The sequence below is a fragment of the Euwallacea similis genome, chromosome 21 (assembly GCF_039881205.1).
Source record: "Euwallacea similis isolate ESF13 chromosome 21, ESF131.1, whole genome shotgun sequence".
Lineage (NCBI taxonomy): Eukaryota > Metazoa > Arthropoda > Insecta > Coleoptera > Curculionidae > Euwallacea > Euwallacea similis.
In genome coordinates, this window is record NC_089629.1 from 3,026,868 (window position 1) to 3,053,286 (window position 26,419).

General features: G+C 38.9%; 1 protein-coding gene across 12 annotated transcripts in view; it reads right to left on the reverse strand.

The window, feature by feature from the left end:
• Nucleotides 1-848: 848 nt before the first annotated feature.
• by (blistery) overlaps nucleotides 849-26,419 on the reverse strand; it is a 95,878-nt gene continuing 70,307 nt past the window's right edge. For 9 of the 12 annotated variants that reach the window (XM_066400773.1, XM_066400766.1, XM_066400768.1 and 6 more), the window contains 20 exons: nucleotides 25,030-25,251; nucleotides 24,113-24,285; nucleotides 23,910-24,059; nucleotides 23,689-23,852; nucleotides 23,233-23,451; nucleotides 19,213-19,392; nucleotides 11,131-11,265; nucleotides 10,288-10,547; nucleotides 9,310-9,468; nucleotides 8,635-8,873; nucleotides 8,408-8,578; nucleotides 6,086-6,252; nucleotides 5,828-6,027; nucleotides 5,387-5,698; nucleotides 5,002-5,204; nucleotides 4,121-4,183; nucleotides 3,250-3,521; nucleotides 2,889-3,189; nucleotides 2,495-2,836; nucleotides 849-1,817 (listed from right to left, as the gene is read on the reverse strand). In XM_066400773.1, the coding sequence (XP_066256870.1) occupies nucleotides 1,658-1,817; nucleotides 2,495-2,836; nucleotides 2,889-3,189; nucleotides 3,250-3,521; nucleotides 4,121-4,183; nucleotides 5,002-5,204; nucleotides 5,387-5,698; nucleotides 5,828-6,027; nucleotides 6,086-6,252; nucleotides 8,408-8,578; nucleotides 8,635-8,873; nucleotides 9,310-9,468; nucleotides 10,288-10,547; nucleotides 11,131-11,265; nucleotides 19,213-19,392; nucleotides 23,233-23,451; nucleotides 23,689-23,852; nucleotides 23,910-24,059; nucleotides 24,113-24,285; nucleotides 25,030-25,251 (4,092 nt within the window). In that variant the 3' untranslated portion in view covers nucleotides 849-1,657. The remainder of the gene's footprint in view (nucleotides 1,818-2,494; nucleotides 2,837-2,888; nucleotides 3,190-3,249; nucleotides 3,522-4,120; nucleotides 4,184-5,001; nucleotides 5,205-5,386; nucleotides 5,699-5,827; nucleotides 6,028-6,085; nucleotides 6,253-8,407; nucleotides 8,579-8,634; nucleotides 8,874-9,309; nucleotides 9,469-10,287; nucleotides 10,548-11,130; nucleotides 11,266-19,212; nucleotides 19,393-23,232; nucleotides 23,452-23,688; nucleotides 23,853-23,909; nucleotides 24,060-24,112; nucleotides 24,286-25,029; nucleotides 25,252-26,419) is intronic. The other 3 variants (XM_066400769.1, XM_066400772.1, XM_066400767.1) reach the window with 3 other exon arrangements.

Below are 26,419 nucleotides of genomic sequence, written 5' to 3' on the forward strand. Positions count from 1 at the left end.
GGGCCTTAACAAATTGCAGAATAATTATGGCTAAAGAGACGAGATCATCCACCTGTGGTGTATGTGGAGTGAAATATTCACAGATGTTATGAACACCGATGAGATTTAATCATCGAGAAGAGATATTCAATCACCCCTCTCCTATTAAAACTTCGAATAAAACTGAGCATTGCCTATATAATATATAGACATAAGCTATATATATTATATTAAAGGTATCTAGCATAGTTTTTCAGTGGGAAGAGCTGTGGGCAACAGCTGTAGCCTCCAGTAGTTCGGAAAATTGCCTCACGTCTTTTTCAGATGGAGCTTATGAACCCGCTAAGATTGCAATTTCATGAACGAGTGACATGTAAGTGCTAACATAATATTAGTTAAAGCGAAAAATTGGAGTTTTAAATTTCTTTTTCAAACGCTGAAAATAGTACTAATGTAAAAATACCGAGGTTTCCTCTTTGATTTCCCACTGCGGGAAAAGGCTCGTACTTGGATATTCCCTTATCTCTATGGGTTTAGTAGGCAGCCGGTCCTGTAACTGTCAAGTCAAAAATTTAGGAAATTGAATAGTAAGTGCTTGGAAATTACTAATTTTTAATAGAAAAAGTTATATTAAAAGGTAATTGCGGATAGGGGTTTCTCGCCCCCTTGTCGGATTTTCGCTAAATTAGCACTAGAAGTTTTAGTTTAGGTTCGTTGTTTGTTGTGTGTTAGTTCGTTGTTGTGAAGTAAAATTTGGCTGAAAGAGTTTCCAAAGCTACTACCACAGTGCTTCAGTGCGAAGAGATGTTATAAAAATTGGGCTTCTAGTAGTTTTATCCCCAACTCAAAAAGGAATCAAACACATGATATTTGAATTAGTACGTTTATTCTAACTACAATAATTATATTAATAATATTTAATTTTTAAATATAGATTTCATATTTAAGTTTTGATTGTTGACAATATGTTCAGACCAAAAGAACCAGAAGTAAAAATAATTACACAATAAAGGTAAACACCATTAAATCTATATGGCTATGTTTCTATGGAGATTCATGATAAATAAACCGTACTTAATGTATTATACAATTAAACAGAATTACCCTGATTGCTACTTAATGATTGTGACGATGTTAGTGTGATATGAAAAATGCGACAACTAAAGCGAACACCAAAGTATTAGTTAATATATCGATTTAGCATGACGAATATACGCACTATTAGTAATTAAAATGTCTGGCGTTTATTAACAATGTTGGCTTATAACGAGTTGATTTTTGTTAATTTTTCATAACAAAAACACTAACAAAGTCCGGGAGAAACGAGAGACAGTGAAAATGCTGATATGCGCGATATCAGCACTTCACTAAATACATACAAACATTGTAGGTACAACTTTTTTTGGGCACATGAAGGTAAAACTAAGATTTAATAAAATTATATGTACACACGTAAAATGCTGAATCATTTAGAACATAAGATATAAACATTTGCAGTATAAATAATAAAGAGACTAGGCGAGGAAGAAGGACGTGTAACAAACGAATTTCAAAATAAAATAATTTATAGAATTTAAAAAATTTTTCAAAAATTAAGTAGTAAAATACTGGACAAATTAATGTACAATTATAGTGATCTACAGCCCTTACAAACCGATACGAGACTGACTTTGTTTGGTTAGACGATATTTGGTTTCACTCCACTTGAAGTCAATATTTTATTGACGAAATTTACAATGGCGTTGGCGGGCTGATCAGGATCCAATTCGGCGAAGAGATGGCACTGGTTGTCTGGATTACTCACATTGGGCTTTCTGGCCACGAAACCAAATATACGACTGGAAAAAAAATAGTTAACGCGCGATAAAAGCTTCCGCGGAAGGTCACAATACGTTGGAAACAATGCGACATTAGGGAATTGCTTCCTGAAAATTCCTCAAAAATTTACACAATTCTAAGTCTTTCCAGACAGCAGTAGACACTAATCGATTTAAGTTCAAATGCTTGTTTTGGTGTGATTAAACAAAGAAATAATTTTTGATCCCAAAAATTGCATTTTTATGTGCACAATCTTGTAAATATACCACCAAAACTTATTGGTGCAAAAAATCTATTGTACCCGAAATTGACCTTCTGCATCAACGAGTTGCGGTGCGAGCAACATCCAGAAATTCACATTTAGTCATGTTGAAATTTGGAACTTAATTGATTAATGTACAAAAGGAAGCCATTAAGACATTCAAGTATGATTACAATTTTAAGGAAGGAAGAAACCCCTGTGTTTAATTTGATCTGGAAGTTTGCTTTGCGCTACATCTGCGCCGATGTTCTGCCTCTCACCACCAGCGTACGAATGAATAAATACACCAAGTTTCCAATTTGCGCTTTAGTCAGCGTCAAGAGATCACTTCGAATGTTACTTTACAGTCTTTGATAATGGCAGTGGTACACAAAACGTTAAAGTTGTCAAGAAGCAGTTCCACTGAAAACATCTAAGAATAACATGATAACTTACTTGGAATTTTTGGCCGATCCGCTCTCCTCGGCATTGACCAACCACTTTCGGTCATCAGGATCGACTCCACAATGCGAAATAGTGTTAATAGGATAATGTTTCCTGAAGAACAGTTTCCTCTTATTGTCGGTCAACGTTATCCCCTGCCCGTTGACTTTGAAATGAACCACTATAGATTCTGGCAAAGGTGTCTTCTGGAACAACTGAATCACTGACTTCTTGACCGCCTGCGGTCCAGTCAACGACTCCATTTCAATAGTGCAAATGTAGAGCACGTTGCAAGCTGCCCCTTGAACTTGAATTTGCTGTTGAAGGGCGTGGGAAGTGTTCTTAGGGTCCGACCTAGCGAAAAAAATGTAAAGAACGGTTCACATAGCTTTATTAGGGATATTACCTCAGATCATTATCAGGTAAAATCAGCCTGCAGGGCAGAGCTATTTGGGTGATCGAGTGCTGGTAAATCAAAGCCGATAAAGAGCTGAAAACAGGCTCGTTTGGACATCCCTTTAAGCGCACGCCCTTGGAAGTAGGTTCGATTAAAAAGTGACGAATGAGCTCGTCAGATCCACTAGATTTGTTAGTCAAGTTTGTTGGCACTGTTGCAACTCGCAGGGCTAGACCAAACGCTCCAGGGAAGGAGTTAGAGTCTCTTACAACGAATGTGCCTGGCTGCTGGTCTCTCAGCATGTTGATGGCTAACAAACCAGATCATTCACCACATTATCATCATCGAAAAGAACTGAAAAACTGCATACCTTCATCCCTGGAAATCGCCGGCTTATACCAGAACTTGCTGGTATCCCTAACTATCTTAACATGTGCTGCAGACACTTCATGGGGGGACTGGTCATTGGCACTGGACGCCACAGAGCCTCTTCTGGATTGGCCGTAGTAGACTGTAGGAGATGACGAACCATTTTGGTCTCGATACCCCGTAGCTGAGGCACTTCTTTGGGTTATAGTGTGTCGGTTGTATTCGCCGTCTGAGACGCCGTTTAAGTCGGATGGGGAGGTAGGTCGGTCCTTTCTGAAAGGGAAACACTGAACCTTTAATCTTTGATATTGGTAAATTGATAACATTTATGATGGCATGCTTGAGATGATGATAGAATATGAATTATTAGAACAACGGGCTGCAATGTTTAGGAGGGTTCGTAACGAAGGTGCTGCGATGATCGTGAGGGCGATGGAGGAGGATTTTAATAGATTGAATTCTAACAGAGTAGCGTAAGTCATCAATTGACGCACTTCAATGCTTCAAAGTACGTAACTCATATTTATCGGTGATTGATTTAAAGAAAGGTGCGGACGAAAAAAGACAGCCGAGGAGTTCTGTACATATTGACTTGGGTTAGGTGGTAAAACACGAACGTCACAACATTTAACATGCAATATAAATCTTAATTTCATGCAATTAGGTGTTCTATGTCCTTTACTCTGGATATGACAAGAAAATGAAAATAATATCAAAGGACACAGGTTATGACACAGATCTAAAATTACTAGAATATGCCTATGAATAACGTAAAAGATAAGTAAAAAAAATAAACAATTTTCCTTGGTTTAATGTGCACATCTAATCTAAACATCGATGTTCATGCCTCACTTTCCCATTGTCCAATTTACCTTTCTGGAGAAAGTGACCATTTGGCGTTTTTGGTCAGGATGGCGGATGGAAAGCTTAATCGGCTGTAAGTAAGTTATTGATATCTTCATGGACAAGTTTACAAAGAAGGAAGAATTTTTACGCTAAATCAGTAACTGTTCAATCGATTTTGATGTGTGTAATATGGTAGTTTCTGAAACACTCTGAATTAAACGCTAATTGTTATCTCTAAAGAACAAATGGCTTATCAAGTTTGTATATTTATGTCTAGTATTGTCTAGCTGTTGGTGAAATGTTCCCTTTTTTCTCTTAAAATGGTACTTAGATAATTTCATAACTCTCAAGAACCACTGAAAGTCATGGTCATAGGTGGACATAATTATATTTATCAAGAGATAACATCAGGTTTGCTGACAGTTTTAAAATTTCGCAAGAATAGCTTAGTCTTGAATGTTTACTAGATTTTACGTGAGGCTAATACAAAGCACCTTTCAAGAAGTCAAAACTAGACACATCCCATTAGTAATAAGATGTTTTAATTGACTGAAATATCAGCGTTATATCCGCTACGTAGGAATGCCTTCATCAATTATTATACTAATAGCATCTCTAGTTATTGAAATATCCGATAGATGCCCTTATAGAAATAGTCTACCAATGGCAAAGATATTAGCTCTCTAATGAGATTAGTTCAGGTCCGTTCTTAGATCAATTCAGCTTAAAAATCCGAGTTTCTCCTCCCGCTTCTTAGGAACGCAGTTTCTTTTTTATGGTTATGTAGTTGCTGTAGCTTATCTCTCGATAATGACCACGGTTTTAAACCTAATCATTATTTAGCCTGCATAGGTCCTTAAATTAGCTATTTCGTAAACTACCATGAAATGTCATTAAAAAAACCTACCGCTGGGTTGTAGGACTCTTAGGGGGTAGGCGTTCATTGGGTAGGTCAAACTGCACAGACGGCGTTGAGGCATTGAGGTAGGGTGTCCTTGTCAATACCGGAAAGGCAGGAGTTTGAGGCCTCGGTGAAGAACTGTGAGACGGTGAGATGTCCAATTCGTTTGATGTTGTTGGGGACCGCCAAGAGTATGACGACTGATCATACTAAAGAATTTTCATATATAGAAATAAATATGTGAATGAAAAACTTATTGCTTCCTACTGAGAAATTTTGAATGGGTATGTTGGCCAATCATATGAAGAAGGAATTAGTGATGAAATTAGAAGGTTTAGAATTTGTGAGGTGCGTAACACCCCATCTTATAAAATACATTCAATGTTAGTACCTGTGACCATGCTGTGTTGTTAGGACTGTTACTAGAATGCTCAGAACCACTTGATAAGTTAGCGATGAGATCGTCAAGGGCATCTGGCCGACAGTTCTCATCTTTTTGGGAAGCTTCCCTATTGGTGCCATTGAGAATACCCACCGTCACTTGGAACCGGGACGGTTCCGAATACTGCTGTTGGTACTGAGATTTTTGCTCGACCAATGACAACAGACCACTGTCCGTTTGCTCTTGGCCTGTATTCCTGGAGGGCGGCCGGACTATTTGCCCATGAGGATTTGCAGCCAATGCTGCAACTGGATCTTGGTTCTGCAAGGGTAGGATAATTGTGCGAGTGTTAAGATAGGGGTTAACTAGTCTTTACCATTACGTTTTGATGTCTAAGTGAGTTATTTCTACGGTGATTTAAAAAATTTCTATAAAAGATTCTTTTGGTACCTGTGACAATTTTTCATGGGTCCTTTTAACAGTCATAAACGGTCTCTCGTTTTTCGTCACAGTGGAATAGTTTGACTTCAATGTGCTGAATTGAGAGGAGGCAGGAGTAACGCCGTTCCTCTGGGTGGTGTTGATGTGCAGAGGAATGGTGTAATCGTCGTCGTCGTCAGCAAATGCGGTGGTATCGCTGGTGTACCCGTCTATGGTAAAGAGCGGTTTATGGGCTTGTTATCGGAATGCGAAAGACTAAAGAATTACCTAATCGGTGACTAGCTGTTGGCCTCATGTGCCTCGCTTGGACTTGCTTTAGTTCGGAAAACAGCCTGGTTTCATGAGGTTGTCGCTCCTCACGCAGCCTCACTTCTCGCCGCTCTTTCAGCTTCTGTTGCTGGCGCTGCAGCCATGTTAAATTGCCATTGGAGTACCTGAAAATGGAACCAGGTAATAAATGCAAGTGGTGGGGGGACACCAAAAGCATTGAAATTCTCGAAAAAATTAAGCTAAAGATATACAATTAATATTAAAATTACGTTACTCTTCTAACTCAATCTGATATACAGGGTTTATTAGAATTGCCCTGCCAACTGCTTACTGTAGGTTCCTGCGGCGGAAATAAGAAAAAAGTTTATATAAACAGATGTTTAATTGCCCTTTAGTTTCGAGATACACGGTGTTAAAGTTTATTGGAAATAATTGGTTAGAAACGTATTCAAAGTCCTAGAGTTTATTAAATGAAAAAAAAAATCAAAATGGTAGCGTTCCTCCAAGTGTTTATGAGATGCTATAAAAATAATATTTCTATTGGACTTTAAAGTTATTTGAACCTTCAATGCCAAATAAAAGGTTTTTCTGACTTGGATGGGCCCTCTAAAGCTGGCAATTCCTGAATTAAAAAAAAAAAGCGTTTTGATACATTGCGAGTGGAACTACCACCAGTCTAAGCATGCTACTAGATGATGGACAATTGCATTTTCAGGAGCAAAAAGGCATCAATTATTGAAGCTGCTCTCAATTAAAATGAATGTGATAATAACGAAGAACATCTATGTTTAGTTCTCAAGAGGAATTCTGATGTAAAAAGCCGATCGATTTGCTCGGCAACCACCTGACACTAATTCCTTTATAAATAAACTAAACATCCTTCGGTAGCATTTTCCTTAAGTCGGCGGTCATAACTCTTCATACCGCAAAAACATTAGAACCATTCAAATAGGTACCGGATACATAGTTGGTCAACGAACCTTCATGCCATTCTTGAGTGGAAGACTTTTCTTAATTTGGTAAGACAGGTAACGAGGCGGTACTATGATGAAAAAAGGTACCGCTCTTTATATTACTAAATTTCGCGGTAAAAGCTGCTCAAGTAAATAAGCTTCAGACGACTTTTTTGTGCGTATGTTAACTGGGACAATCTTGTGTATGCAGACCAAATTGGGAAAGAGAAATTTTTATCGAAGATCATATCAAGTTAGAAGCTCTTATCTAATCCATGTGCCTTGTTGATACTGAAAATATGCCAATAAATCAATAAACATTCAATGCTACACAATATGCAAATTACTGCTCCCCACGCGATAGACTCGATGGAGATGCTCTTTTTATGGTCACGATCAGGGACGGGTGGAGGCAAATGTTACGATATCCCATGAAAACAACCACTTGCACATAAGTGGGCATTGTTATCATGTAACTGCAGATCTTATTTGGGCAGGGATAAACTGTTATATTAAGGATTTGAAGACTTGAAATGGGAGCAAAAACGAACGCTCATCCTGATTTTAGTTAGTAATGCGTGTCTGATGGGAAAAATTCAGTGGGCGCCTAATAATATGGGTATGGTCAGTAATTTAGTTCCGAGTGGGCGCAGCTTCGGCGATGCGGTAATAATAATTATATCATTGAAAAAATTGCCTTTGAGATGCTTTGGAACCGCAAATAATCACGTATTAAAGTGCCACCTACCTGAACTAACAAGTTTCGAACCACCACAGATTTAAGGTACCACTGAGGTTGCTCAATTGTTCCCTGCAGAACTTCAGTGTTAGATAACATTGTTCTGATAAGATAAGCCGAGGTTTATTCGCCCGTTTCAAAGAGTTCTTTATCTTTAACAAAGCTTCAGGCGTAGAGATAGAAATTTACTTAAGTAACCCAGTTTCTTCATTAAGTAAATTGGGCAAGCTAGGTTGTTGCTCTTGAGTGAATTTTATACTTTTAGGCGTTTGAATAATGCACAAATATTTTCCTATCCAGGTTTAAGTAAATAGAATTCTATATTTAGGTCGTAAGTTTCCAGGTGCAAGGCGTTTCGATGAACTTGTCTCACCTGCTCTATTTTTATGGGCCCTGGACACGTGTAAGACACGATTATAATCGCGTGGAATTTCGATATTTTTCCTTCAATTTAAAGGCAAAAGCTTCATACATTTTTTTAAAACCTGGTCTTACCATAATTAGCTGGGACATTCTTCAGTAAAGCGCTTTCCCACAGTTACATTTGCATTATTCTCCGTATTTGATCGCAAGTATTTCTTATTAGAAACCTTGATGAATACACATGACACACAAAGAAAAACTTACGTTTCATGGAATTCTGGAGACCTGGAGTTAATGCTCCTAAACTGACCAGGAGGTGACAAACTGTCGGTATCGGAATACGGACTGGTCACAGTGGAACTCGTTTTGAAGACGATTTTTTCGGGGCTGCGCCTTATGGTTCCTTCGGTGTAGCTTCTCTTCAGTGGGTCAAGTCTGAAATTCAATTTGCTCAATCTCCTCGGGAAACTTCGTACGAGTTTTTACACTACCTCCGGGTTTCATCCTTATAATATTCTTCTCTAAACTCTCTTTCAATTGGCTGAGCGTTCAAGGCACTTTGGGTAAAAATCGCGTCGATCGAGTCGCGTTCTTGAGAGGGAGTTTTCCGATGAGGGGTTGGGGAGTAGGAGTACTTTCCTAAGGTGGAGTAATGCGAGTTGTAGTTCGGAGAAGGGTCGCTTTGAAAGTTTGGCACTGGCTTAATTTGCGGGTACACCCCCGTTTGGACCTGAAAGAAAGCGAAATTTAATTAATTTTGCAGCCTGCTACATACTGACAAATTAAACGAACGAATTTTGCGCTACGTTTAATCCAATTACCCTTAGTTCAACATCTTAAGGCTGGATCGTGAATAGGTAGCAGACAGCGCTTGTTTTATAACTACTTAAACATTTAACCAGGCATAAATAATTCCTTTTCAGCTGAGATGATCGAATAAAACCATTAACTAAACCGTAAAAGATTCTCACATCCGACGCGAGGAAGTTAACACAACTATCTGGACAAAAATGGTTAGGTGAATGCGGCGCCATCAGTTTGAGATGCAGCCATTTCTAAGCCGTTTAAGATTAAGACGTTTCTTGCGATTTAAGTGACTTTGGGCGGGGTAAACGCAGCTCATTCTTAAGTAGGTTTATCTAAGCTAGCATTAATCCGCTACATACCTTGGCTAAAGTATCTCCATGGCTCTTATTGACAGTAGCCTTCCTCACTAAACTAGGGCTGGACAGCCCTTTAGACTCCCCAATCATCTCTTGATTTATCCCGTAACTGAAGGGCTTGCTATTCTCTCGGGCGTGGTAAGGGATTTCTTTATCTTCCTCCTAAAGTTGAGGAAGAAACTATAACTTTCCGGGCTTCAAATCCATTTACGAATCATTTTAACTGGATCTAAATGACTGTTTAGTAGCTGTAATATTTACTGTTCTTATCCGAAATAGTATTGAGTTCAAAAATGTTTATATTTGCCAGTTAAAGTTTATTAAGAAAACCCATTTCCTTATTGCTGTTATTCCGAGGTAAACAACGCGATAAAATGCGGTACTGTTGCAATTCTTACGTGACTAAAATTGGTTAAATGAAGAGCGAACATCCACAGAAAAACCCACGTGGAATTTCGAATATTTATGAGCCTGCAGTTCTGGATTCTGGATCAGAGTTTCCACAAACTAAATGATGAATTCGAATGTGTATTGTTACCCGGGAATACAGATGTATTAGATGACTGAATGAAACTCTGGATACAGCACGTTTTCCAGAGCAGACTTTATATCGCAATTTTCTAGTCTTGTGTTATAAATAATAGGTGCTACTAGCGCCATCCAGGGAAATTACAAAATTTCTGCAAGTTCCAGGCATGGTGGTACATATTTATGCATATTGCTACTCCAGGACTCCAATCTGTGAATTTGTGCTTAACTAGACCATGTCATGAGAGGTGCTTTCCCAGAATTTTCCAGAATTCCAGGAAATTCAAAAACTTTGAGTTCGGTCCCGCTTTGGAATTAGCTGCTAGAAATAGAAAGTTTCCAGAGTTAGAAGACGCGATCGGAAGATGGGTGATCGAGACCTGACAACAACCGCATGTGAAGTAACAACTCCTTCACATTTCCTGACTTCTTACAACCTCCCGGAAAACTTACCCTTTGGAATTCCCTCTTGTAAGGATTATGTTTATCTTCGTCATCTATGTAGCGCACATTGTCAAGCGAAAAATCCTGCGACGCGCCGGACCGCGCAGTACTATTGGTCGGTTTAAAGTCAGGAATACTTTGGACGGTCAGCATCATGTCCGAGAGTAGCTCGTCGAGCTCGCGATGTTGGTCTTCGGGAGTAATCGGTGATGGATGGGCCGTTGGCGGGGGACTACCGGAGGCGTTGGTGTTGGCGTTTTGTTGATGTCCTGCAAACGCCCGCCAAAATCAGTCTTCGTGAATTACATTTACAAACCCAATAATTGGGTACAGGTCCTTGTACTGGAGGTGACCCTTGAAAAGGTTGAAAGTGAAAATGGCACCGGTTGGGCTGTGAGAGTGTTGAGTAATTAATGTGAAGTCCAATAAAAAATTTTAATATGTAGTGGCCGTTGCAACAGGTAGGCAGGCAGGGTGTCCAGCACTTGACCGAGAGGACCTTAGACGTTGAAGAAAAATTAGACATAGAATTACGCTTTAATTTTTAGCGCCTACGCGAAGGTACCACGTAATTAAAATATCTGCAGAGTAGTAGTAAGACTGGCCATTTTCTTTCATAGGAATCCCTTGAACTTTATTATATAAAAAATATCAAATACATTATCTAAATTCCGTATTACTTCTTCATAAATCCTGTAATGCATCGTCCTCTCAACCTGTTTCTAATGGTCTCGGGTACATCAAGATTACCGAGCTAGTTCAAGAATGCAAATGAAGTGTTAATGGTGTATAAATTCCGCACATTTCTCAGAAATTTTAGGTGACCAAATAAAAAAACTCGTGTGATTTTACCTGCAGATGAGATTCCACTGTCCATAGACACAGTCAGAGGACTCGAGACGGCTCCCGGGGATAATTCCTGCTTCTTGGCGATAGTTGCGTAGATGCTCCCATCCAAAGGTCCGAAAATGGGATTATTTACGTCATCTGAAGAAGAAAGAACGATTATTCAGAAAAAGGTTCAAAGATTCAGGGAAGCCTCACATCGAACTAAACTGGAGTATGATAAATCGCAATTGATTCATTATGGCGCAAAATATTGTAATTTAATTCAGTTACAAGGCGAATAATTGTAAATCATGTTTCTGACTGAGCTCTGTAATATCGGAATTTGAATAATGAGATGCAGGATTTTCTTTTTAAAGAATATTCTAAAACAAAGTTAATTGATTAAATGCGAACGCAACAGTGGTGGTGTAAGAAAACAAAAACACACTTAAGTATGCGTGTATAAATGGCACATTTAACACCTGTTGTTTTATTGACCATTACCTACTTAAGGCCATATTGGCTAGCAGAAATCAAATACTCTTGCAGTATTTTTGAAAATTTGCATGGAGCGTTAGCCATATGGTTGAGTCCCATGATTGCAGAGATACGGAAGATTCAAATTGCCATTTATATTCCCGAAAGCTCTCAGATCTTTTCAATATCCTAGCCGATTTTGTTAGAGCAATAAATTGTACGATTTAGCTATAATTCATCGATTCAAGTTTTCGAATTTTCTCTCATAGTTACTAAGGCCACCCAGCACCGCAATTTCCATAAGTTCTAGGCCAACTACTACCAGTTATTCCTCGAACCAAGCGTCTGCTTAACTTGTCGGGCCAAGAAAAATTTCAGACCCTTCAGAAGACTTCTGCATTTTAAATATCTTTATCCTATTATATATCCATCAGCAACAGAGCAGCCTTATACCTATGGTCTTACGTTATACAGTATGTCCCCAGATGGGATTGCCAAGAGGAGAAAGCTTCTTATATTTCATTTTATGAGAAAAAAGTATTCTACATAAAAGTTTTTGCTTGCTCCAAAACGGTTGAATCAGTTCTTGTCGTTTCAATTTTCCTTTCCGTTACAGAGAAATGTCGAAAAATAGGTCCGTTTAGTTGAAAATTTTTCTAAGTCCCAAAAATTTATTTTAATTTTCATTCCATTCATTTCCAACCGCAATCAGGATTTTTGTTTATTAAGTTTTTGTTGCAATAGTTCAACAAAAAAGACAAAAGTGCAAATAAAAATATTAGTATAGGAGAAACTTGTAAGGAAGACAAACTTTGCATCACTGTATAAGATGCCTTTGTGGCTCGGGTTTCTTCACTTTGAGTCCTCACACCGATTTACCTGACAGTTCATTCAAGATTTCACACTGTACACAAAAGTAAAATAAAATTTGGAACCGAAATTCTGCCCTCCGCAAATCTACTTCTTCCACGTCTTTGCTTCTTGACTTCATCTCGGCTTTCTCCCTTGTAAACACCTCACAACGACCTTTCTTCAACGTTATCAACTCAAGAATCGGTGATAAAAAAAAAATCCTCATGAGAGCCGTCGCGTGTGACTTTGCTTGCTTTTATGATGAAATGAATCCAATCGCATTTATCGTCTCATTTGCCCTCAAAAGCCTGAAACACGCTTCAGGAAACAAACATTTTCACACCATATGAATTACAGCTTAAACATTCATTTGACCATTTCAAAGGAAACCCCTCGAGCGTGTAGCCGTATGACGATATTTGCGGTTTTTGATGTGTAGGTATCATGAAACCGACATGGTATATCTATGACTTCAAAGACAGGCGCCAAGACGCCAAACCAACCGTGACATGGCTCGTTTGAAATGGGCCGATCTACATGTTTATTAGCGATACGGCAATGTACTTTTGAGTCTTTTGTCTCCCATTGATTTGTCGTGACGTTGCCTTTTCTGACGCAACTCAAAAGTTTCCTCACCTGATAACTATGAGGATTTCCAGGAAGATACTTGGCCAATAGCAGAAGAATAATTAGTTTTCTAATCTTTCATCAAACCAACTAAATGTCTTTCATATCCGCCAAACCCAAAGCGTAAAATCCATTAGCGGTCTTTTATCTCCAAGAACCATTGGGTTTGACAAAGCCTTCACGGGTCATGCCGCATTAGCAGAATCAAATTTTTTCAGGGCATCGGAAGATTAATCTTCAAATCAGTCGCTTGTGGTTAAGGTGTGAGGAATGTCCCATAAAAGGATAGCAATTACTAGTTTAAATATGGTGTGTGCTCCGAGCGAAGCGTCGAAATGGTGCGCTCATTGAAACTAAACGCCTCGGCTGCCGTCTTCGGGCCTTTCCATCTTCAACTCTGAGTCCTTTGGCGAGTTTTACGCACACTCTCATATAATTTATTATTAAGGCCCAGTTGCCCACTCACCTATTGATAACCTTTCGAAATCTCAAGATTAACTGAAGGCGAAGTTTAAGTTCAAGGGACACAACTGAGCCTGAGCTCCGCGGCGAAATGGGCCAGCAACTGTACCATTTGCAGGTGGGTACACCTACTGTTGCAGTAACTGTATTTTTAACCTTCATATAATCGACATTTATTTAGTTACTAGCAACTCACGGTTCAATAAATCATTTTCTTCTGTACCTTTTAATACCTAATGAATCGGCTTAAGTGATCAGTAGTAGTTGCTTTTTCCAGATACTGATCTAGCTTTGTGTGGGAACACACATAGTATCGGTCGGCAAATGTCTCTTTGATGTCCAGCTAATTTGCTGTAAATTAGAATATTATGAAGGACACTGTTGCGTATGCTTAGTGTATTGAAAAGCAAGACTTTGAACATAATAGACGCAATATGCATACGAGAGTACAGGGCGTTCCGGTTGCGAGTGAACAGGACCCATTTCCAAGCATGAAAAAACTTGCCCTGCGGGGCATTTACATAACACCAAAAACTCGACAGTATCGCGTTTCTTGGCGACTTTGAATTGAACTAATATGAGCAAATATCGTATTCCTACGTAAACTTTTCAGTGTGGGAGGAACGATTAATTTATCAGTACCACAGTCCTCATGGGATGCTTAAATTCTTAAAATTACCCCTGAATCAAAATAAACCGAAAGAAGGCAATTGGCGCCGTCTCACATGAGCCGACATGTTAGCGAACAGTTGAGGAACTGAGCAGCGCCGAGTTGGTCAAGATCAAGGTAGGGCAACAAGGCTTTTGGTCATCTAGATCAGAGGGTCATGTTTAATGCTGAATATGCCTTATCCGGGTGTTTCCTCATGAGTTGCAAGTCGAAGGGGCATTCCGGGGTCGTTGATGCAGTCTTCGCCGTTTTACTGTTCTTGAGGAGCTGAAGTCGATTAGAGTTTGCCAGAACTGCAGAACTTTTCGGAACTGGTGATCTACGATACTTTCCGATCTTAGTGCGAAGTTAAAATTTTTCGCGGCGTGCGGTGATTTTTCTTTATATTTATAAACACTTCTATTATAATTTATATAATTGCCCAGCCACTGACAAGCAAGACGATAAATCAACGAAAACCCTGCTTCATTCCTCCACATACACTTATCTGCAGGCATTTATTATCCTTATCCCATAAATTACCAATAAAAGTACATAATTACCCACAATACCAACCGAAGAAAAAAATCAATGCACCTGGTGTTTGCAATATTACTATAACAGCAGATATCGGAACGATTGATGTTGGTAGCACCCATGAACAAGCATTAACCTTGACTCACTGTTTTGCATTCTTAACTATGATTTTTGAAATTTTGCCATGCATCTCTGCATCGGATTGATAATTTGATAAGGATGGGATGCGACGTGCAGAAAAGGGGGAATTTTTCCATGCGCGTAGATGGAACCAAATAAAGACGGAATTGGCACAGCACGTTGATATTTATAGACTGTGCGAAGGCATTCGATAGCATGGAACACATGCTATTCTAAGGAAGTCCACTATAAATTGGCAATAGACAACGAAACCAAATAAAATTACAAATTTATGTGGCTCGAGACCCTTCGTCGGCTCACGAAGACCATAATTAACGCTCATAGGTGCAAAGCTAATTACTCGAGGGAATTTTCACTATAAATCGGCATCGATCTCTCGCAATCCGTGTCTGTCCTTAGCTTAATGAATGAGTTACGGCCGTGGCAGTTAAGAAAACGAGGGCACTGTGGATTTTTTAAAAGTGCATTTGCATGAACAACGGGGTACTGATTTATAGTTATTCATTTATTATGGAAATACTCCCGCTGAAATTAACTGCTAGTCGGATTGTTCCTTAAACAAACAGCAACTATTTTCAATCCATGCAGAACTAAAGAGGTTAGCGATAGTTCGAAACGCGAAAGTAGCGAAACGGATCGTAGTTACTTTGGGGAAGGCTTGAAATTGCAATTTGGTTTGCGGGAACATTTTGGTTGGTGAGGTGAGGAACTACGCGAATTTCTGCCCGAGCTCCTAAAAATAGGATTCTTCAGGGACCCCCCTTTAGTAGGTCACAAAGCAAGGCGTTATTCATGAGTTACGCAGAAAAAGACTGCGACAATTATCACCGAGTGTTGCGGAAAGGCCGTCCAGTTTTTATACTTCTTGCTAAATTGGAAGATCAACTTTAGGCGTGTGTCCCGTTCTTCGCAAGTGTAGGCTGCCATAATCCGCATTGGTTTTTATGAAATCCTAATATAGTGTTTAAGTATCAATAAGGCGCTGCAGTTTTTCAATTAATTTGCATGTCTCATGGCAGTCATTTTGCTATGACTGATTGAAACGCCCGTTAATCCGATCCACCCATGAAACATTAATAATCACCTTATCTCGATAATTACACGTCATAATGTGCTACAGGTATTGATGATTTGCGTGAAATACAGGAAGAAGGTGGGCGAGCAAGTCTGCCCTTCAGAGAAATTTATTTTAGAACTGAAGATGGAGATTTAGAGAGAAGTGCTTTCTGCTCCACCTGGTTATGCCCCTACCATAGAACGATCTTCACAAATAGGCCCGTCAAACGAGATTTCCGGGCTTCGATATCTCAAAAACTATACCTTTTTTCACTTAGCGTAACTATTCTAAAATCCCGGCACAAATCGCATCAGGCGACTAGGAAGTGACAACAATAAAGATCGAAGAAAGACAATTAAAACTTGTATCTGGTACGTACATGCTAAATTAGACTGCTACTGAATCACCTTCCTACTCAAAGCAAAAAATCAATGGTTTGTTGTTATTAGATCTGAAAAAGTACTCACGTCCAAAAGGAGTTGAATCCCATTAAACTCAGCCACCTACACGTTAGCACTTCACATTAGTACCATAGTACCGAACGTGATGTTTTGGGCAAGATCGTATTCGATTAGGCCGAGCGAGTGGGAGATCGCCGTGACCATGTGGTGTCCCCACTAAATAAGATCACGATCTCTCGATATTAAGACCATAAACAATCGGTCAATTGGTAAAAGTCGTTTATGAAATCGATCCATCTTTAGTAGGTACGGTGAGGTTTCTGTAATTTCAGTTGATTGGAAAACGAATCGGCGGCAATACCTACTCGGTTTTCGATTTCTAGATTGTGTCTATAACGAGCGGCCCAGTTGTAAATGGAAGTGGTTTTATTTAGGTTTCCAATTGCCGGTTTTAGAATGACCACGGAGAGCCTTAAATGTGCCTTACAAGTAGCTGTTTAATGTGAATAGGTTTTAATCTAGTCCCCCCCAAAAGTCAATATATATATAATAGAAAACCCAGTATTAGTAAAATTATTCAAGAAGATCATTGATTATGGTACACTTTTTCTGGGCCTTATAGAGGCTGCTGAGAAGAAGTTGCAACCGTTTCAGACCGCTCTTCTTTCTGCCAGCCAAAAACGGACGTTCTCGAGGCACCTTGCATATTTTTCAAATTTAGAAAAAATACAAGGTGTTCGGGAACATTGCAAAAATACCCTGTATTGTGGAACAATAAAAATCGGTACAGATGGGTTTATAACCATTTCAAGTGAAAATCCGTCATCATTTTTCAAGAAAAATGCGCCCTAATAGCACTTTTTCAGATTTTACTCCACGAAAGTGCACCTAATTGGTCATGACCACATGCAAATAACGAACATAACCCCTAGTCGAATGTGCATTTTTAACGAATTAACAAAACCGACGAAAAAACAATTAAAATTCGACAAAAAAATAAAATTTTGGGAAGGTGGTAAGCCCTTAGTCTGGGCACACCTTATGTGCAATTCAGGGTGATTGCCACCTTGAGGTTCAAACATATCTTTACAGAAGATGTTTCGAAATGCAGGCTTTTCTCATGGATTTCTCATCACCTCAATAGATTTTGTTACAGTGCCGGCGTAAGATGTTTGGCAGGGTCCGTGTTTTCTAAAAATAAGTTGATCGAAATTAACCTTGATATATTATTTAGTTGACGGGTATTGGCTTTCGATATTATTTAATTTAACAAGCTTAAAATATCTTTGATGAGCAGAGAACATGGGAGCCGATTTTTCCAGCTTAAAACACAAATAAAGTTGATGTGTGGGCATCTTTATTTTTCTTTCTGATAAAAGGAACGACTCGGAAATCTCCAAAAACATCAATAAAATTTAAAATATTTACATTAACTTATTTTCAGAACAATGCAAAATAAAATTATTTATAGCACATTTTTGTTGAAACTTAAAATTTAAAAGGCGCAAAATCACACTCTCCTTAGTTAGATTACTCAGTCTAATTTGGTTAAAAATTGCTATAAGTCATGATATTTTTTATGCCAAATTGGGTGAAAAATACTGTTGAAATTTCATTGGAAATTTGGTTTGTTCTAGTTAGCGACTTATTCTGAAAACTGCCCGCTTATACGGCCAGTCGATCAGTTGGTCAAAAATGTTTGGATTCTGAAATTTTTCATTCAGCTGAGTTTTGGTTAGTACAAAATCCTGAAAAATATCCAATTAAGTGGAAGTTTGTTAAAAATAAATACAATTAGTTTTCGATCTGAACAAATCTGTTTCATTTAAAGTCCTCCACATCACCACGTTACCACATTTAGCCATCGTCGGTCCTCACAGCAAGCTCAAAAGTATCAAATTTCACACCAACCTTCTGCACCTCAAATCCAAACTGCAGGACCCACTTCTCGCTTTATATAACCACTGCATCTGGATCACTGAGGCACAAATCGTGGAAAAAAACGTGTCCACATGCCACTAATCTTTAAGATCTGATACTAAAGGTTCGTACACGAAAATAACACCGGTCCAGAAATAACGTAAAGCCGTCGTAAATCGACTGAAGCAGGCTTACTTCACAGGCAGACGAGCGAATGTATATTTAGACAGTATTGTAAAGTTATAGTGGGTGTTGTGTGTACTTTACGTATACAGGTGATTCATTTTGGTCCATCTATAGCAGGTACATATCCTGCAGTAAGAGCCAGAATTCCCAAACATCCACTTCCTGGGATAATTTCATAGTTTTAGTTGTGGCATTTACCACTAAACTGTTCGCACTAATAGGTAGCTTCGGTGTAGGTACTGGCATTTCTTTGGCAATCATATAATTACCTTGCCGGTACTTCATTTGGCCGTTAACACCCCGGAGGTGCATTCTGCAATCTCAACAACGTTGAAAGACAAGCAATTGCAACTACTGATCACTGTAATTGGTTTACGTCGCTGCTGACCGGAAGGTTTGTTCAGATGTGGAGGTTTACGAGTAGTCGTTTATTAGATGGATAAATAGTACGTAATAGAGATACGAATATCAAATTGGTAAGAGTTTGCTCACGACCATGTTGGTTACGGTCGCACCGAAACGAACACGAAAGCACTTTCATTGCAACGTCCATTATGCACTTCATCTCACGACCTCCTCGACAATAAATCCGCAGTTTCATTTGTTTGGTTTGAAAAGCGTTTATGCCTAAACAACTAATGTAAATTACGAGGTAGTTCGTGCTAACCCATTGTGAGGCCCCAGGACAAGAGAGATTTCCAACATGCAAAACCGTTTCGATTTTTTCTAAAGGAAATATTGCAGTTCAGGCAACCCATTCGAATTAAGCGTTGAGAAGAATCGTTAGAACTCCTTACCAGAATCTGAGTCTTCTTCTTCGTATTCTTCGACGTTGAATGGGCTGTCTGCACGTACCACTGGGTCGTCCAAAGCAGCCAAAAATGGTACTGCGGGCGTCGGTGCTGGGGCTGGATGCCGCGCTTCGGGTCCAGGAGAAAAATGCAGTTCCACCACACCATCCGCGGGGAATCTTTGATCTAGAAGATAAAAGTTTTTTTTAGTGGAGTCATAAGAACTCTTTTGTTGCCAAACAACTGGGGCGAAGAGTATGGACTTCCAAATTGTGAAATTTTTAAGTAACTTTGCGAAAGATCTTTAGCCGTGGAACGGAAAGTGGTGACTGTATATCTCTGGCTCTGATAGAATCAAAACGAGATTTTATGAATTCAATTCATAACTGAATTGATTGATGAAATTCATAGCTGAAGCTTTGAGGTGATCACCGATTCTAATAATGGAGAACAGTTTTTCGGACCATTTTCTTAGAAAGAGCTTCGAAGCCTAAACAAATGATTTGGAACTTGCAATGACTAACTTCATTTAAAACCGCGGTTAGTATAAGTGTCAAAGAAATAATCATCCAAGGAGAAAATCCTGCTGTTGAATGAAGATAAATTACTCTGGAACGGAATTTTGGATAGTTGATGGTGGCCTCACCCGAAGAAAAATAATTGATTAACCAGAGAAATCTAGCAGCTGACTGATCTATTAAGCTTATCCATTATTCATATGAAACATAAATTATTTCCAATCGCAACAAAAATTAGCAATCGAACAAATACAAAACAGATGCAACTTATTCATGACAACTTCACAAATAAAACTATTAATTATCAACAATGGATTATCAATCTATTTGATTACTAATGTATTATTATCTGGATAGATAATATCAAAACAGAGTCTACGTCGAAGGAGGAAGGGAATTTACGTCGAAGGGAAATACTGATAACTAATAATAGTACACATGTCGGATGTGGTATGTGTGGTTAAATTATCGAATTGTACAAATTTCATGAGGCAGAACCAAAACAGAAATCAATGAAATTATGAATAACGAAAGAGTCAAACAGATAGAGATGAGACACGAACAACTGAGAGCAAATAAAATCAACTAAAATATTGGTAAGTTTATGTTTTAAACTCTGTTTAAAGCTCGATAAGAACACTAGAACAAATAGAAAAAATGCTCTGCAGAGGAGGAATATGCGAGTTGTGTAGCAAAGATTAGAAAGTGACAACATACTTATCCAGCAGGTATTTTGATGCATTTTGATGACTTTGAAAACACGGAATAGTTTGACGAATGTTTATGTGTTTGTTCTTCAATTGAGTATCCGAATCAAATTAGATTTAAATTTACAATCGAAACGTGTCAATTGTGTCGACGAGGCAGTTCAGATTTACTATTTACGTATTTTGATGTGCTATTTGAGGTTGAGACTGTGACGAGACTGATATAGAAAATTTTATGATTTTTTGGGGAAAAAACTTTGTAACTAATTGAAAACACTACAGCTTTTTAGGGACAAGCCATTCAAGGCACAGTCTTAACCGAGCTGAAATCTAAGCGCAAATATGGTAGGAAGCTCCTTTAGCTAGTATCATCGCGAAATTCCTGAGACATAGCGGAATTTCCTTCCAAAAAATTTAAAAATACGTGAGAAATTAGGAACATATTTAACAACCTTACCTAACATCCTTTATTACACGATAATCAGGTTTTCGTCATGCGGGATCAAAAAAATACAGGATCTACCGCGATTCGTGGAATTAGACACTAAGGTACCGACGAAAATTTCGGTCTAATTTCAGAAATATCGATCGTTAGACCAAGTATTTTGCGCATTTTAGGTGTAATCCATTTACTGATAAGTTAGTCCCCCTTATCTAAGTTATCCACAACAAATAATCAAAATAATGTGCTAGGGCGGTGTTGCGAAATATAGGCAAACGCCATAGGCTCGGCTAATTTCAAGGAATAATTGCTGCAGACCAAGAATTTGGGTTTAGACCAAAATACGTGCCACAGCTTGCAACTTTGCCGAATTGGATCACGTTTATGTAATCTAGGAAACTCGTGTAAACATGTGAGGTAATCTCCTAAAATAGTGTGGAATTGTTATGGTGCATGCAACGAGGATTACAACAATGTTGATCAGCATTATCTATCCAAAATTCCAAGACTCACATGCTCGAGAGCAAATTTATTTTCATTAAAGGCCCAGCATCAACTCCCCCAGAAGTATTGCGTCAAGAGGGTATATTGCTGCTTTAAGGCTAAAAATCTCTGGCCAATCATCTTTTACCCCTGATTTATTAAATAAAATAAAAAATATCTGACATCGGTAAAATTTTTTATCGGGCAAAAGTTCGAGATTTAACGGGTAACGTAAGTGCGTGCCTTAGATGGGATAAGGATGCGATACACTTATTTTTCAAATATAGACAAGAGGAGGTGATTTAGAATTTATGATAGATAGATTGGCGAGTCATGGCAGCAATGCTGGTAGTCACGTTTTGCTCTGTAGCCGGAAATGATGGCAGTTTGAGGAAACGGCATAGAGGATTATATCACACAAGACAGAAGATGAATAGAAGAAAGACAAACGCAGCAACACGCATATACATAGATGGTACACATAGAATACGGAATATACACAATATGTACCGTGAGTGTATACACATAGAAAGTGGAGTTGAGAATAGTAGAGAATTTTTTCGGTTCCAGAAAGAGTCACTTTGCTGATTTTGGAAACGCTCTTTCAATGACTTTACACGGACTCTGGAACACCCAGAGACCACATTTTTTGTTGCTGACAGGATTTTCGCACTGTGGATGACCAACTACCTTTACGTGAGATGCAAGAATATCTAAAAAAACGAAGGAGAAGGGCAGAATAATATATTTTGTGGCAGAAGCCCGGCAATTAGACCCAATGGACTTTGTGTTAGCTTAATTTACTCCATGTTTAAGTAAGAATTCTGCGGGAATGAAGCACAGGACTTGGCGGACACCCTGGGGAACGCGCTGTGAGAGTGTCCGAAGTGGGAGGGAGGTCGTGTGAAGGACAGGGAGAAAGGACTTGATCTGGATCAAAAGGTGATCAAGTGAGAGTTGATGCAGAGGGGAAGCGGATGGATTTCGAGAGGATGGTTGAAAGGATAATGTGGGCTTAGAGAGAGACGGAGAGCGAAGGAAGAGTGCTGAAGTAGCGAGCGACCTCGGCGACGCCTAGTCCCTGAGGAGGGAAGAAAGGCGTCCTGAAGGAATTCTGGAAGGCGATATCGGGAACGACGAGGGGAGATAGTTTTAGTGGGTAGACTGTTTGTATAAGTCCGAATCCCACACTATCCGGCTGCTAGCATTCCAAGCCAGGTGTCCTTGAAGGACTTCCACCTTCTCGCAAAAAAAAGGTTTAAGTGAGAAAATAACATACTAATTCAAGCAACTTTTAATTTGCAAATGATTTCCGCTTAGCACAGCATGGCAAATAAAGGTGTTGTTACACCTTCATTCTTAATCTCCTGTGTAACGCTTAACACTTCACACGAAATGCAGTAGTAGATCTTGAGTAATGGTTTATCTTTCACATGAAAATAGTTGTGATATCGTATTTAGGCCAAACACTAAGTCGTTTAAATTATTATCATCATGGTTATTTAAGTTATTGGTGACAACGGCCCCATTAAGATAAAAGAGCAAATAATCGTGCTATTTGCTTGGGAGGTGAAAATTGTTCTTAAGACTACCGCTTCATTAGAAATTCCGGTCAAATTCCCTTTCGACGAATGGAAGCTGAATCGTAATTGATGTTTGTTTAATTGATTCATTATCAAGTGAGTATAATTTCGTCATTAGGATCTTAAACTCAGAACGAAGGTCAAAAACTCTGACTCAAATTTACTTAGGGTTCGAGGCTCTAGTATAACTCATTTCTTTCTAGTCTTTGTGTTTATCGCAAAAGAGCATCAACTCGCTAAATCATCATTTAATGCCATCTCAGGAACAGATTCACAATATTTCTTCTACTCACCATTTGAAGCGTAATCCAGTTCCTGCCTCGTAAAACTCAAATTATGGTCTGCTACTGCACAGGTATGAAACTGACATGCGAAGATGGTCTCTCTATCATTACCTAACCCACGATGGTAGCACTTAATTAAAATATCACCACGAAGTTGAAGGCCACGTTTTCTTTCTCCGGCTATATTCACTGTGAACTGTGATACGCCTCTGGACACACTGTAAATTCCTGGAACAAACATTGAAGTTGAATTTGGTTGATAAAAAGAAGACTTCGGCAGTAATTTGTGAAAATGACGAGAGAGAGTTCTGTGTTATCTCAACGTTCATTCATCAAAATCTTTATTCTTCCTTTTTTCCGAAGAATTCTCATCCCCAAGTCTAGACAAGAAAACTGATTAACCAAGAGTTGAACATGCATAAAGGATGAAGGGAACCTTAAGGAGAATTCATGTGTTTTTCTTACCTGATGTATAGACTGGAGTCTGCCCTTCATAAAGCTTCAAAAAGGCTTTACTCCCCCCATTCTGAAACGACGGGGTTCCTAAGACTGTTATATGGGTCAAATATAAAGGGGCTGTGTTGATCCTTATGTTGTGCGACAACAGTCCGGCAAAATAATCCACGTACCTAAACAAAACAAAACGGTCATAATGGAGATATGTTTTATCCACCAAAAAGAAGTACCTCTTATTTGAAGGTAGCTTCAAAGGCCCCACATTGTCATCCAGGAATTTCCTCATTGAAAACCGGTCCAGTGCTTGCTCGGCAGTACCACAGATACTCGAGTAATGCATGTAAGCTGCTACTATTACCCCTAATTTCTCTTTAGGCCCCCTGCAAAGGTTCACTGTAATACTATACTTCTCAGCAGCATGGCTAACTAGTACCTTGAATGAAGTACCGCTATCCTGTGGATATCTTTGGATAGCCAAGAATCTATTTCTTTACAAACACTACACAATCGTTCCAGAGGTGGTGCCAAGCTGGGAGTCCAACCTACTTCTTTCACGAACTTGTGCTCGCTCCTAAGGGCTCGTATTGGTTCTGAGAGGTTGAAAACCTGGAAAAGGTAACTGGAGTGAGCATAGACTCTAAAAAGGATGTATTTAATGCGTCTTTTTGATGTAGAACAGGTGGTAAGTGAAATTCTCATTAAAATTATTCCGAAAGCAAGAAACTGGTAGCCTCATTTCCTTGTAGACGTCCCAGCCAGGAAATGTTTTGAAACTTCTCACGCAGACTAATCAATCAAATATGTAAATCTATTTTTTGTGACTTTTTTGCCGTGATTTGCAGATTCAAGTATTCCACTAATTTCCTGAACCCTGATCGAACTGTGATTAATACGTATTTTCCTCGTTATTCGGCCCTATAAGTTAACTGCAAATAGCTTTTTTGCCGTTCCTGCAAATGTTACTCTTTGCGTCCTGAAGTCAGACAACTTCCGCGACATAAATATAGAATTGCACCTACAAAACTCCAACAAAGTAGGTAGGCACAGACAAAAAGAAGTAATAAAGCTCCTTCTGGACTCTTGCCCGGGGACTTTTATTAGACTAAGGTTTCCTGTTCCGGTCTACAAGCCAACGAGAACCGGCCCAGTCTGGGAAACTATAAAAATCATCAGTTGCATCCCATATGTCAAACGGCCTGGGTAACGAATATTATTTATAACCCATTAGAATTAAAATCTATGCTCGTGCATGGGTCGCACCTCTTCCTTTCGGGCTTTATGGGCACGCAAACTACATTGTCTACATCTTGTTCGTAACTTAATCTACGTAGCATCAACAAGTTTTCGTACCATATAGTTATCTCCATGCTTATTTCCGAGCATATGGGCAGCCTGCCTCTGTCCTTGCCTATAAGAATGGGAAGTGACAGAGGCAGGAAACCACAGCGAAATAATTCTTTCGGTGACATAACTCAGGTCCATACTTCCTTGTAAGCTGGACGATGGTCGGGTAGATCTTGGCTGACTGGTGAGGGCTTCTGGGTAGCCATTGTATGAAGTCGATCTCAGCATCTGCAAAACACAAAATAATGATTGTTATTATTCACGACGGTTAAATTTGCATTCTGCTTGGAATTTCAAGTTAGCAATTTCAAATGGCGATTAAATAAGTAGCCTTCAATTAGGAAAAAGTATTGTTGCCGCCACACATAAAAACGATGCCAATATTACTGGGTTTCTTATATCGGAAAGAAAATGAGGCAATAAATTACATTCGTTCCTAATGTCGACTAAATTTGATATCTGGAGTTTGCAAATTGCGTTCAATTTATTTCCATAATCGTGTTTTTACTCCAATTTTAGTACACTTTTAACAACTGGAACGACAACGATCATTTATGGGACATAAAATCACATCAGCCAATTTGGATATACAGAAGAGATATCTAAAAAAATTTGCCTAATTAGGACTAGTCATAGCCTCAAAATAGACACGATCAAGGACACTTCTAAAAAACACTCAGGCCAAAATTTGATACCGATAATGTTTTTTTTTTGAGCTCTCTTGGATGTGGAACTCACTTACATCGAAAGAATGACGGTAAACTGGTCCAATTTCGAGCTAAACTTCCACCGACTTTATCTAAATCTCGGATTTATCAAACTGGGCCAATAAAGGTGATCCAAGTCTATCTGTTGATCCAGTGGTCGAGTTTTAAGGCAAACTTGAATTAAGCTAAGAAAAAAGGTGCGCAAAAATTTCGGAACTCGCAGGTTTTAGCCGTGTTAAAGTCTTTCTAACTTCTCATCCGAAGTCAGTGAGATGACGCAAACGGCTGGAAAAACACTTTGGTCCTTTATCTCTGTTGGGAAAATGTTACTGAGAACGATTCTCGTGAAATTATTATTCGCGTGGCGGGGGAGTACCAAAACAAAAATAAATCATGGTTTGTTCTTTGTTAAATTGTAGATTTTAACTTAGTGATGAGCGCAAGTTTGTTTCATTATGGACAATCGCCATTCGAGTGATTCCAGGATTTTGAAACATCCAGAAAACCGATTTCACAATCTTCACCCCTGAAAGGTTTCATACTTTTTTAACATTTTTAATTGATTGAATTATGCGAAACATTAATGTACGAACAGTTTCCGACACTGATTAAGCTTAGAGAAGGAAAAAGAAATAACATCGAGAACAGAAATGTAAATAAAGACCGAAAGTGAAAAAAACTTGAATGAT